At 45.3% G+C, this 13,605-nt stretch overlaps 1 protein-coding gene across 1 annotated transcript; it reads left to right on the forward strand.

The window, feature by feature from the left end:
- Positions 1 to 3,014: 3,014 nt before the first annotated feature.
- LOC111269950 (uncharacterized) lies at positions 3,015 to 8,899 on the forward strand. Its single transcript, XM_022849889.2, has one exon. It carries the CDS (start codon positions 3,015 to 3,017, stop codon positions 4,368 to 4,370), a length of 1,356 nt encoding a protein of 451 aa, XP_022705624.1. The 3' UTR covers positions 4,371 to 8,899.
- The last annotated feature ends 4,706 nt before the right edge of the window (positions 8,900 to 13,605 follow it).

A 13,605-nucleotide genomic window follows, 5' to 3' on the forward strand; every position in this document is an offset into this window, starting at 1 on the left:
AGGCAACCAACGACAGTTTAGTATCGGCAGCTGATTAAGTATTGGCTCTCTATTTAGCCTGCATTTATATTCGCCTAGGATTGTCGTCTAAAATCTACTTCTACAACCTAAGTGATAGCGGTACCAACCGAACTGGCTCGTTAGCGGGCTAATAGTTCCAGTTTACTAGAGAGGACTATTCTATATCGGTCAAAAGACTCTTCGCGCATTTACAGATCTATCTCTCGTCTCTATCCCGAATGAGATGGCAACTTCGCCTTCTTTGAGCTCTCGAATTAGTAGTAGTTTGGCGGTAACGCCGATGCGATTTTAATTGTATAGTCATAAGACGCACACACAATGTGTTACATTTCTGTAACTATTATGAACTTTCTTCAACCTTCGACTCCTCGAAAAGGAACGGTCGGCCCATCCTGAGTAAGCCTTTTGCAGCCATCGATGTCCCTCTAGTAGGACAATGTATAAGAGTGGGCCTTAAAGCATTATCATTCGTAGCACCATAGAGAACTTCTGCCATTTTTTTAGTTCGCTCGGATCCAGACTTCACGGAGCGGCTCTTATCCCTTTGGAGAGATTTCGCCCTTCGTTTCAGCTGGACGCTCAGCGCATTAGCGGCGTACCGCTGCGGTCCTGGCACGTGAGTTGTAACAGACATTACCGAAGCGTTCGGATCATCTGTCAGTAGCGAGCCAACGTGCGATCAACCGGACCGGTCATGAACACCTTAAATGCATAAAGATCCAAAGTGTTGACTTTTTTTTCTCAAAGAACAACTGCAACCTTTCCTACCGGTCCTGAATCTGCGTTACATGCTGGTTGTCGTACGTCAGTACAATAGGCGGCAGGCGTTACCATCAAAGAAAGGTCGGTATCAGGGCGATAGCAGCATACAGCAGTGTACATATACCGACTGGCTAGCCGATATCGCCGTCGCTATGGATGCAGTCCCGTGCTGCGCTACTGACGTCTTTAAGCGTTAGTCAGGCAGGCCTCACTGTGTTCTTTTAGCCTTTAACTTTGCGCCCTCGTAAAATATCAATTTGAAACGCGAAGACCATCTGCCTGTACGATGGTTGACTTGGGATGTTGTTTCTGCTGCTGTTGAGTTTGGCGGCGGCCTTAGCTAGAAAAGGCATGCCTCACTCGGGTTCTATAGCCAATGTCAGTCAGTACCTAGTGACTCGATTAGCGATGGGTTCTTGTAGTAGTCGGTGGCCAAAAAGCTGTCGTCCCGTGTCTCGCTTTGACTGTCTGTCTGTCTGACCGTCGGCATCGTTGTACGCGACTAGGATCAGTGCCGCTGGCGCCATCAACAACAACATTATAAAATGGGCACGACTATAGGCGAGCGAAAGCAGATATAAAACAAAAGATCGAGAAGATATGCCGTCGTTTTTCATAGGACTCCATAAAATATCTCATGAAGACTCCATTGAAGAAGAAAAGCTGTGTGTCATGAAAATAGACGAGAATTAAAAACCTACCTGGAGATACAGCACGCAGCTCTAACCCCGCGAGCTGTTGGTGGGTATGCCAATAGTCCTACACAAGGGACAAGCGGTTGCGATCGAGGTCTTACAGCCGACTGTGAGTGTCGCTGTGTGCGCACCTTAACGCTCGTACATGGCTGGCTGTGCATATGTACCATTGGGTGATGAGTGCGCTGTGTGTTGTGCGGTACGAGTTGGTTTCTCTCGGCCACCAGCTTGAGTTTCGACGCCCGATGAGCCTCGGCTTCGGGCTTGGGTGTGGCACCACTCTGACTGCATCTAGCCGAAAAGAGATTCTCGGCTCGCTCAGCTAGGGGTCTACTATCCTAGAGTGTTCCCGAGATGGTTAGGCTATACGACAGCCCCGATCAGTGCTGAATCATAACATATAGTACTGCCTCTAATGCAGGACTTAGTGGGCCTGTACCGTCTGCTGCTGTGGCGGCTTCTAATTCGGTGGCGATGCAACCAGCTTAGTCTATAAAGAGCGGCCTGGATTCATCCTGGACAATGATGCTGACTTTGCCTGCTTATTTCTACTTCTTGTTATTGTTGCCTACGGAGTCCTTCAACCAGTCCTGCTCACCTCGCATGCTTTGTCGCTGATCTCGTTCAACGGTACATCCATCTCTGGCGGGGTTGCTAGCTCTAATCGACGATCTGGTTGGTTGATCTTTTTGCACACGTTTCCCCTCTGCTAGCTAGCTTCGGTCCCTATACAACTTCTTTAGGTTGAGGAGCTTGGCTCTGAAGTTGCTGTCCACCGAGGAGGGCCTCCTTCCTGCTCCCTCCCATAATGTAGCTAATGTGAGCAAAGGAAAACCTTTGGCCGACCAAGCTCAGAGGTCGACAGTCCGTCCATCTAGTATATGCGTGCATGTGTGTAGGAGTGTCAAGGCAGGGGATTCCTGCCGTTAGGATGTCAGCAAAAAGCGTCGGAGAAGATGAAGTGAATTTTGAGTCAGATATGAAGTTCGCAGATTGACAGGTCAGGCTCAATGTGCTCACTTCACATTGGTTGAGGTAATTGAAGCCAATAGCAGGATAGAACCGATTAAAAGATAGAAACGATGGATAAGCGGGACGGAAACCAGATGCAAAGTTGCTAATATAGCGTTATAAAGTGACAGCTCACAATTTGAAAGTCTTTTAATCGATGATGAAATCACATGTTCCATAGTTTATATAAGTTGTTAGTATTAGAAATAATTCTACACAACACAAATCAACAACCCAAAATATAATAGAGTCATCATAGGATCAACTAATTTAGATCTGTAACTGTAGGCCTGCTGAGCAATGGCTCAATAAGCATTGTTATATTGGAAACGGACTTCGTCATTTTATCAATGTCCTCTCCAATACAATGCGGGAACTAATCACGATACATATTACAAGAACTTTAGTGGGAGAACTGTAGTAATAAACATTTAAATCAGTTATAATTGGCCATTTAAAAAAACGAACCCAACTAGGCTTTTCGACTGACCGTGTACATCTGCTATCTGTTTATCTCTATTTCAGATGTGGCAAGACATCGAGTCCTTCCTTCTTGACGACGTACACCCCGATGTGCGCGTTTCGTTAGCGGCGGTCAACCATCCGCAGAGTCCGCATAGTCCTCACAGTCCCCAGCTATTGGTCCATCATGGAAGCCTAGGTAGTTCTGGGCAACAACATCCCGCCACGATGGGGGCCGCAACAGGCCTGGCAGGGTCTGTGCCTTCTACAATTGCTCCGGCGCGATACGACGATGACGCCTCTTCCGGCGCGCCGTCCAGCCCGCTTCCGCTAGGCCATCCTTTAGCTTCGGGTACGCCTTTGCTTAGCTCGGGTTCCCTGGCCGTAGGGCCTACCGGTCCAGGCAGTGCAGGACACGACCGAGCATTTCGCTGTTCCGACTCGACCGGTCAGCTATCACCCGCCTCCTCTACGTCGTCCTACGCTCCACACGAAGGCAACAGTTCCGTTAGTCTGTACGGGGAGTCCATCTACCCCGATGTGAAGGGAGGCCCGAAGATTATCGATGAACAGCAAACATTGTACCATCCTCAGGCTAGCTATCCTCCACAAGTCGTCCCTCAGATCCCTCAAACGCCGCAAGGCTACGTATCATCGATAGGTTCACCAGGCGGCGGTTACTACAGTAGTTCTGTACCTGTTGACGACTTCAAGCTATATCCGCCAACCACCGTAGGCAGTTACAATCAGCAGAGTGGTCCTCCACCATCGGGCTGGTTTGTCGCCCCCGGATCCACACAGATCTCTCCGCCAGCGTCACCTGAAACACAGGTCGCTGGCTGTGTGTACTCGACGGCACCGGAAAATGGCTCACAGTATCCCCGGATAGTCACTCCCCCGTCTTCTCCTCACCTATCAGCTGATCTCCTGGTCAGTACGTCACCGTCGGTTATGGCGTCCCCCACGTGTGCGCCGCCTGCCTCGACGTTTTGTCCCAGCCTTTTGAGTCCGGCCCTGAAGCGCACCGTAACACGACGCGCTGGCACTGGCATCGGCCGACGATCGAGCATCTCCGAGGGAATTACGGGCATGGCTGGGTCAGCCGCAGGCAGCATGGGCGTGCTAGGGGGCGCTGGCAAGAGCAAGAAAGTCACGATTCACACCTGCTCGCACCCAGGTTGCGCGAAGACGTACACCAAGAGCTCACACCTGAAGGCCCACCTGAGGACCCACACGGGTGAAAAGCCTTATATGTGCACCTGGAAGGGATGTGGCTGGAAGTTTGCCCGTTCAGACGAGTTGACTCGACATTACCGCAAGCACACTGGCGACCGGCCGTTTCAATGCAGGCTTTGTGAAAGAGCTTTCTCTCGCTCTGACCATCTGTCGCTGCATATGAAGCGACACACGGTGGTCTGAAGGGAGAAACGCTCCTCCAGGTGCCCTGGTCCTCTCTGCATTTAGGCTCACACAGGCAAACAAACAGTTATAGACAGACAAATATCCGGTAGTCCTATATCCGTTGTCTAACTATATCTGTTTCTTAGGTATACTATTCGCAAACCTGCAGGATAACTGAAGCTAGAGAAACAACCAAACGAATTAGAATCTTTCTTAATACAATTGCTGTCTCCAGTTATGCTGTTCAAAAATAATAAACATTTACTTTCCGTTACACTAGCCCAAGTGCTTCGCAAATCAGTTCAAAAGCTGACTGCCATTGATAAAGTTAGGAACCTGGTGCAGCAAAAGGTATTTTTGTAGATTTAGGACCCTGTATGTCAATTATTCTATATTTACTTATATCTCCCTCTCACGGAATTCGTGTGTGGTCTCATCGTTCCCCCGACAAGTACTTCCATATAGCTATGTATCATTGCAAAAACCTATCATATTATTTAGGGTGCTAGAATGCATTTTGCATCCACCTCTACCGCATCTCGTTCATTCATTCGACTGCTACCCGCGAAGTTTGTTTCGCATCGACAGGACTCTGAAATCCTACCTATATTTGTTCATTATACAAATCTCAAATGGTATGACGTATTGCCGGTCATTGTCAGGTAGAAACATGTATGTACGTGTAGCCGAAATCCAAATCTAAATAGACCCTGCGAGTATACAATCCCATTTACTATTGGTACTATATAATCCTGTATAGAACATAGCTGTATAAAGATAAGCCGAACTTTTTCAACATCACGCGATGTCCTGCAACGCCTTACTCTCTCCACAAAGTAACAATACGTGAACTGACCTAACGAACCTATCAAGCCTAACTTAACTAGCCTACCAAGTTTAACCCAATTTACCAAGTAAACAGTGCCAGACCAGGATGCCTTTGCCAGTTGTCGTTTACCTGCGTACAAAGCCTCTCACTGAAACGTGGCCACAGAAGGTTGTCAGTGGAGCGATGCGGCAATGATCTCGAACGGCCCCAAACGATATAAGTAAACAGTCGCGTTGCCTTCGATTCGCAACTCATATAATTGCCTTCGCTGGAGTTCTTTGACCATCGGTCGGGTACACTCATATCTCAGTCACCCGACAGGACCGAAAGAAAAGATACGGAACAAAGGACTAAGGAAAAAAACGTTCCTTCGAAAAACTGATCTGGTCCCTCGGTTTTGTCCAGTCGACGACCTCGACCCGACTTCGACGACCGGAAGAAAACTGCCTCACAAAGACAACTACTAATGGGAATTCGTTCGACAAGAAAATGTAGAGATCAAATGCATTTTGCCCCTGTGCGGAGTAGAGCAATTATGTGTATAAGATGTGTGCCGCAATGATCTCGGAAGATGAAAGAAAAAATTCATATATATATCATAATGTAGACGCAGAAAAACTGTTAATACAATGTAGTGAATGTTAACGGAATTGGACTCCAGCGAGAGCAACGCATGGCCAAATATTGGAGGAAAGCCAATGCTCTTTCCCAATAATGTGTCGCGTATTCATCGGGGCCACAACTAGTCATTTAGGTAGTATAACTGAGAGAAAGGTCTGTTACTAGCGACGGTGGTAAACTTCAGTGGCATATATATATATACATATAATCAACGTTCATCGTTGTAAGAATCTATGGTACAGAACGCAGAAACAAACAACAACGGGAAAATACAAAATAGGAGCAAATAAGCAAGAATGAACACTTGCCTATGTCATGCGAAGCAAAATAATACAATATGGCTTTATCGAAAAATTACGAAGGGCAAGTATCTCTATGAGTATGACTTACGATCTTGCAATTTTCTCCAATCGCCAGCTTCGGGTGCCTTCGCAGACCGTCAGCGCCGTAATACAGTAAGCGAGGCTGATAAATACGACCAACCTACATAAATAGACAAACGCGAAATTATCCAGTTGTTGCAAGTGCATCCAGTTGCCGGCCAGCGGCGATGGTGTTCGCTGCAAAATAGCCAACAGATCTGTGTTCACCCCACAAGATTCAGGGGACCTGCAACCTGTGCAGTTATTAGGTACGTGATACCGGCGAAACCCGAACACTGCTGATGTCAATTGTATAGAATAAAATGACAATAATAATAATCATCATAATGATAATAATAGTAGTAGATCAATACACACACAGACAGCCAGAGCGGCACTACCGGACAACGCAAGGCATAACTTTTCCTTTTTTGGCGGACGGAACAATAAATTTAGCGCGCGTAATTTCAAAAGGGCAGCGAGTATTGCTCTGTAAAAAAAAAGGAACATTATTATTTGCATGTCTCGTTTATGCGCCTGTGCTCATGTGTGGCTGTTAGTAAGTTACTATAGAATAATGCTACTATTGCAATTCTGCTATTGTGGGCCTCACATTTATATATAGCCCCACATGTTGCAAGTCGGCATCACCATCAAGCGCCTTGTTTTTTTGTGAAAAAAGTACTACAGACTAATAATAATGATGATAATAATAAGATGATACGAGAAAAATAATAACGCAACAGGCCCGCTACCCGGTAACCCCCCAAACAGCTGATAAAGTGACTGAAACTGGTGTCTACTTGTGCGCCCGTGAAGGACCAACACATCGTATTATAGATGCTGATGACAACTGCAACAACAATAACAATGCTAATGGCATAACTTGTCAAAGTGTAAACAATTTCCGTCAGCGAGCTTTCAGTTACTTGCCGTTCACTCAGTCACTCGTTAGATTACACAGACCTTCAACTACGGATTGTACGAACAAATTTTTCAAAGCGATAGAGAGGTAACAAGGCACAAATACGAGCGTATCTGTATGCTATGAATATCTGTGGCCCAATAAAGTGAAACTAACTCATGAGGACATCGTCATCGTCCAGCTCCCATCCGGAACACGTTCGACGGCGGGGAGATTCGAAGGCAAGTCGTCATAGCGTTCAGAACCGTGTTCATATTATAATTTCATGAAGTAATACAATACGATTATGGTAATAAACTTCCCGCGCAGACTGAGGGCCGTCGTCGGCCGCGTTGCCATCACATTAACAATGAATAAAAAAATTACCTACATTTCGGTAGTGATGTCTATTAGCAAACGTTTGTGTGAAGTTGAAAACGGCGATCCACACCGCTTACAAAAGCTTTAAGCTTGCTTGTTTGTTGCAACGATGATTTGCTCTGTTAGCGTACACAACGATTGAGGGCGAGCACGTAAGGCTGATCATCTTCAGAGTTGGTGGTTACCCGTTAAGAGCTTACGGGCCCACTCGATGGCGATCAGCGTACTTTGCCGTGGACCCTAGATACCAGTGTTGCGTCTATGACGACGACTCTTACCATCAGGTCACAGACATAAATTTCCGGGGGATTCCGCGTACGTGGATCATTTCGTCAGGCAACTGCGGTTCGAAAAGTGTCGCTTACGACCAGCAACGTCCACTGACCCTGAAATGCCTGTATATAACTGTACATAAAGAAGCATATTGTCGAAATGACCAGTCCGATAATGAAACGAGAATAACTAAACATAGCAACTATTATATTATTATCATTATTATTATTATCGACAAATTCAATCGTATAGTAATAAGGGAGCAATGCAAAGATAACGAGAGTAAAAGCTAATAATATTATCATCAATGATAACTATTTCAACAATAATGATATAAAGACAGTAGAAGTAATAAATATACTATTATATTTAGGTAGAATTGACGTGGCGAAGAGATAGAGAAGTAAGCATGCGGGAACTACAACATGAAGTCAAAAAAAGCTCCGCTAGAAAGGAAAATCGTATGCGGCATGTTTCAAATGAACCCATAACGAGACAGAATGGCCCGCCGTTATCTGGGAAGGTCAAAGCGGCTCGATGACACCCACATACACACGATCTTCGTCCTTTTACACTTCGGTGATTTTGTTCGGTTAAAAGATGAACGGCACTCAAGTTAGCCTTTCGCCTGAGTCGCTAGATGACAAGCGAGTTCATTGATCAACGTTGTTGTAACTGTGTCATCGGGACCCGTTTCGATCATCTCAGATCAACCAACCTCCCGATCAAATACTTTCGGCAGCAGCAGCGGCAGGAGTAGTAAACATAGATAATAAGCGAAAGGCATAGATATTGTACTATTTAAAGCAGCTATGGCAAGCTGATGTCGAGTCGAACATGGCACACAATAACAAGTTTCTCACTTACATGTCTGCATTTGACGGCGTGGCCAGCAATAGTCTGTCCTTCGATATGACCTTGCGCCAATTCATCGATTGGTACAACGTCAATGATACATAAGATGTTGGAAATTGTCATTTATTCAGTTTGTAAATCTAGATACGACGATTTTAACCTATCCAGTTATCTAGCTGGGGTCCAAAAAACCTACGTATGAATCGACTGTGCTTGAAAGACACAATGCCGAAAAAACATTGCGTTTCAATCTAACTAAGCGGTGTACCCGCACAACATCCGACCGAACATAATAAAGCGTATTGTACTTTTAGAAAATTCATTCCCTATTGGCTTTGTCATTCGTCACTGTCTCTCTATGTAGGTCGGTGTAGCTATAGGTCAAGTCTAGTGTCAAAAGATCTGATGGGACCAATACGATGCTCGGCAGCTGAAAGCCCAGCCTGGTGAGGTTTTTGTGGGGTAGTGTTGTAGTATGATTTGTCATTTAGTGGCTTTTTGGCTGGGCCCAAAAATAGTTTTGAATTAGTCAAAACGCATACGAATGCAATGTTATGTAGTCGAAATAAACGAGCCAGTGGCATTGAGTGTAGGGCTAAGGGGTTCCTCAATAGCGGCTATGTCTTGACAAGTCTGTAGAAGTCGGTACGAAACATATAATGTGGCAGTAGAACAAAAAACGAGATGGAACTCGGAAAACAGAAGTGTTTGATTCCACGTCGGAACGCTGCACGATTGTAATGTTGGCTGTGTCACTGAAATTTGCTCGTTCATTCGCTGCTGACAGCAAGAAAAGAAGTGAAATGCAGAGAGAGCGACGAAGAAAGTTCGATTTGAAACCTTGGTGTCCTGCTCATCGGCGCAGATCAGCTACGTCGATCTTTTGTATCTAGGACTTTGCTTCGACCTCATCTTGTCGACGGCTGGGGGCCTGGCGACACTGCCGCTACCTGTCCTGTTATCGTTAGTTTCGTGTCCTGCCTTCCTGACTGTTTGCCTCTTCCCCTCCGTTGACCCCTCTGGACCTTCTAACGTCGATAACCCTGTCGCTTTGTGTTTGTGCTTCATCTCTTCCGAAGTCACCCCTCGGCGTTTTACCAAAACTTCGTCTATTATGTAGCTTCTACACTTTGTGCCCCACAAACTTGTCATCCTCATCCGATGTGTCCCCAGCAGCATTCATACTCTCAGTGTTAGCACAGCATTTTTCACGTCTTTTTCGCCCGCCTGCAACTATGCCGAAATGGCGAACAAGCTGGCAAGCCATCTCGAAGCTTGACACAGTAGCGCCAGTAAAATCATCACCGGCAGAGACAGCGGGACGCTAGTCTGCCCGCCTAGCGAGTAGCAGTGCAAGCAAATCAATCAGCTAGGTCTTCCCCGTGCCTGAGTTCCTGACTGGCTTGCCAGGGGCCTCAACTCACTGGACCCTTCACTCATTCCCTTCCCCTACGCAATCCAATCTTACTTCGTAAGCCCCACAGGTGTACACGATTCGTGCGATCCCTCACCTTCTCCGGCGAGCATTTTCCTGGTGCTTTGAGGTCTGTCGCTCATTGAGTTGAGATGCTGGTTTGTAGTGAGCTATGGGTCTCCTCCTCGTGCGCGTGTCACAGGCACCCGTGATCAGCTGGGGCTCCATGAGCAAGGAGGCCCACAGCTGGGCGCTCACTGGAGCTTAATAGGGGAGGGCGCATCATAAGCACGCTGGGCGTGGCTCCAAGTGACCCCACCACGCTAACCCCAAACCATTCCCTGTTCAGACCGCTCTCTCCCTTTTCTTTGAAGCCCGGCGGAGCTGTTTAGGACCGTTGTCGTCAACCTAGCGTATGGTATACGAGAGGGACCCTGAAGATAGGGAAACAAGCCAAACTGAGGTGTGCCAACTCACGGTACGCAGCAATGACTGGTGATTGTTGGATGCCAGTGAGAAACAAGTGCGAAATTTTCAGAGATCGGGCAGGTTGCTGAGTGGAAGATGGCGGTGAAATCAAAACGATAGTGGTGCTACCCTAAGAAAGAAATCAAAAAACAGCTACAAATGTTGTTGGAATTGCCTGTCTGCAGAAGTATTTCCAAAATGAGATTTAACCAGCCACCTGCAAACACACTACCGACTAAGGTGAGCTGTCGACGCATAGGTCAAAATATAAAAAAAAAAAAACCAATACGACTAATTACAGACAAAAAGGGTATGGGCAACTGGTGGGATCTAGGTAGTGGGGTGGTGAAGTCCGTGATGGCACGCTGGCACTGAACGTAGGGTCACGTGAAGCGGCCTAGGCTCGAAACGAACATAAGTATACTCCGCTTTGTGCTGAAAGGGAGTAAGCGTAAGCAGCAATTCTTGACTAATGCAGTACCATACATTCAGCTAACGAAACATTTTTTATGTAGTGACAAGTACGAATTATATGTTATATATTGACGGTCATTTATGTGCTTTATCATGGACATTATTCTTTAGGGACTTGCCAACATTTACCAGACAACCGGGCTTCACCTCCCTGGTGGTTCAACGACAACATTTTTACCTTATAACTTAAGAATACGAAATGGTCAAACGTTGAAACCGGGAGTAGGCGCTCTCCGTTGTGTGTTGGGAAGTGCCAGCCGTCTGAAATGCGTAACGCTAATATTGGATATGAAACTTAAAGTATTTATTTACACGGTTAAGATTTAACTGTGAAGCATTGACATTGTACTTCGTACTATTATAATTCATTCCAAACGCAACTACGGAAGAACTTCACTCTTGTAAATTGTTTGTAATAGATAGTGTTTTTAGTGTTTTTTCTTAATCTGTCAGTATATCTGAGGTAATAACCTAAAAAAAATCGTTTCAAACACATTCGTGTTCAAAATATCAGCGTGAGGGTATTTGGTCAATTTTCGTGGGTGTTAATGCGGAAACGTAGCGTCTACCGTTTTGCACAGATCATGACGTGATGCATCGCGTGGCTAAAAGGGGCTGTTCGCAGTAGTTGAATTCGACTGCTACAAAGACATCACAAGACGGCAAATTTGAACGGATTATCACAGGCGGTAACAAAAGTGAACCGTGGGCAATAAGTGGGTCGACAAGAGCCAATGTCGCCAAGAATGGAGGGCTGGGGCACTTCGTGCGACGATCGCAGCACGAAGACATCAATTTGAATTTATGAAATAGGAACTTATGAAAAAAAAAAAGCCACCAGATGACGATTTAGACTAAATTTCAACTTACGCCAAGCTCCAACGCCTCTGCCGTTAACGTTGACTAAGAACGAAGTTGCCAGCAACATGGCATCCATACCAGTCGGTCAAGCAAGCCTTTTTGAACAGTAACAGAAGATAGGCAGCATCGTCACATATCGGTCGATGGATGTATGATGACTTGATAAATAAAACTTTGTTATTAAACAAAGTATATATATATATATATATACTTCATTATTGTTAGGTTTTATTGCGACATGCCGCTATAACTGTGCCGGGGGAGAAGGGGCGGCGGAACGCGGTTATGCCGGGGTCACAATGGTGCTTGGACTACCGTAACAATTGCGTGATAGCGATGATTCCGTCATCCGCGATGCCGGATGATTACTGCAGTTTGGTTGATCGATGATTTTACCAAAACCTATTAAATGCCTTGCTTATGTATAAGGCCACACTGAGGACCTGCAAATTCAAGTCGCGGTTGCTTGTACCGCGACCCATAATAACAATAATGTAATAATTGCGGTGTCGCACATCAAACAATTTAAGTTTAATAATCTTATTATTCTTCACTCTTTCAAGAGCCAACGGGCTACAGCTTGGGTTGGCCTCTTACAATTCAGTTTTTCTTCATATGTCGTTGCTACAGCAGCTGGTACAGATGAAAACCAACCCTTAGCGGTGCGTGGTAATATTTTAGAACGATAAATCTTTTGAAAGCAAAATACGGCAGACGAAAATCTTCATCTATTATTATTATTTACGAAGAGACGATCCTTTTCCTAGCAATTCTTTGATTTCGACACGACCCCCGTCAACTAATGTTTAACGATTTCAATCAGTTCTCGTCTAAAGGTAGCTGATACTCGGATGTATTCTATTGCGCCGGCGATAAATGCATTCGCGACAGATTCGTGGCTTGTCCCATCGTTTGCCCCGCTCTCCTGTCCCACCCGTTCCTTTCTTCAGCTGAAACCACTCCGACTGAAACTACCCTTCGACGCGAGACCACTGAAATTCGTATTGTGGTCAACTACCAAACACACGAAGGTAGCGTCGTTTTGTGGTCCACGTTTGTTCGCTTCCCCTGTAAAATATCTAGAAGAGCAGACCAGACATCTTACAGGCTTTATTTATTTCACAATGTTTAATACAATCCACTAGTTTATCCGACATGTGGCGGTGAGACGGAGCTGTGAACACCGCAGTTAAATTGACAGAACAAAGCTTTCATAAATCACCAGATCCCTCAGATTATCTGATACCCATATTTGCGTCTTCGTATTCTTTTCTGCTTCGATTCAGATGTTTCAGCAGAGATGATTTAGTTATTCGATCGAAAACAAGAATAACCTGCCATTGAAGGTGATCCCTCTGAAATCTGTATGTTGAGGTGCCAGAACTCCCAAACGTTGTTTGCCGCTCAACCGTTGGAGAGAAATTCCCTACTGTTAGTGGCATTACTATAACTTTTCATTGAAGATAGCTCGCCTTCCTGATCATATCCGCCTCCATTTAGACATGTTGCATGCTATATACGAACTGGAAACAGAATCGAGGGGTGACGCTTGTAAACATGTAAAATTACTGAAGGATAGAAAAATACATTAGTGCATTTATATAGGAATAAGTGCGCATTTTTTTTCATTTGTATTATTCATTTTTTTTTGTAAAGTGAATCTGTTAATAAACGTTACAAACGTATCTTATGGAACTGCGATAAATATACTAATCGTGCGGTTAGAGTAAAAATAACTCACTCATAGGATCACATTGCGAGTAACACCACTTTATTAATTAAAGTTTCTGACAGAAAAAAATCCTTCCAAG

Source organism: Varroa jacobsoni, unplaced genomic scaffold (assembly GCF_002532875.2).
Source record: "Varroa jacobsoni isolate VJ856 unplaced genomic scaffold, vjacob_1.0 scaffold_1426, whole genome shotgun sequence".
Classification (NCBI taxonomy): domain Eukaryota; kingdom Metazoa; phylum Arthropoda; class Arachnida; order Mesostigmata; family Varroidae; genus Varroa; species Varroa jacobsoni.

Excerpts from the sequence above, each read along its gene's own strand:
- LOC111269950 (XM_022849889.2), top strand. The coding sequence starts at position 3,015 with ATGTGGCAAGACATCGAGTCCTTCCTTCTTGACGACGTACACCCCGAT.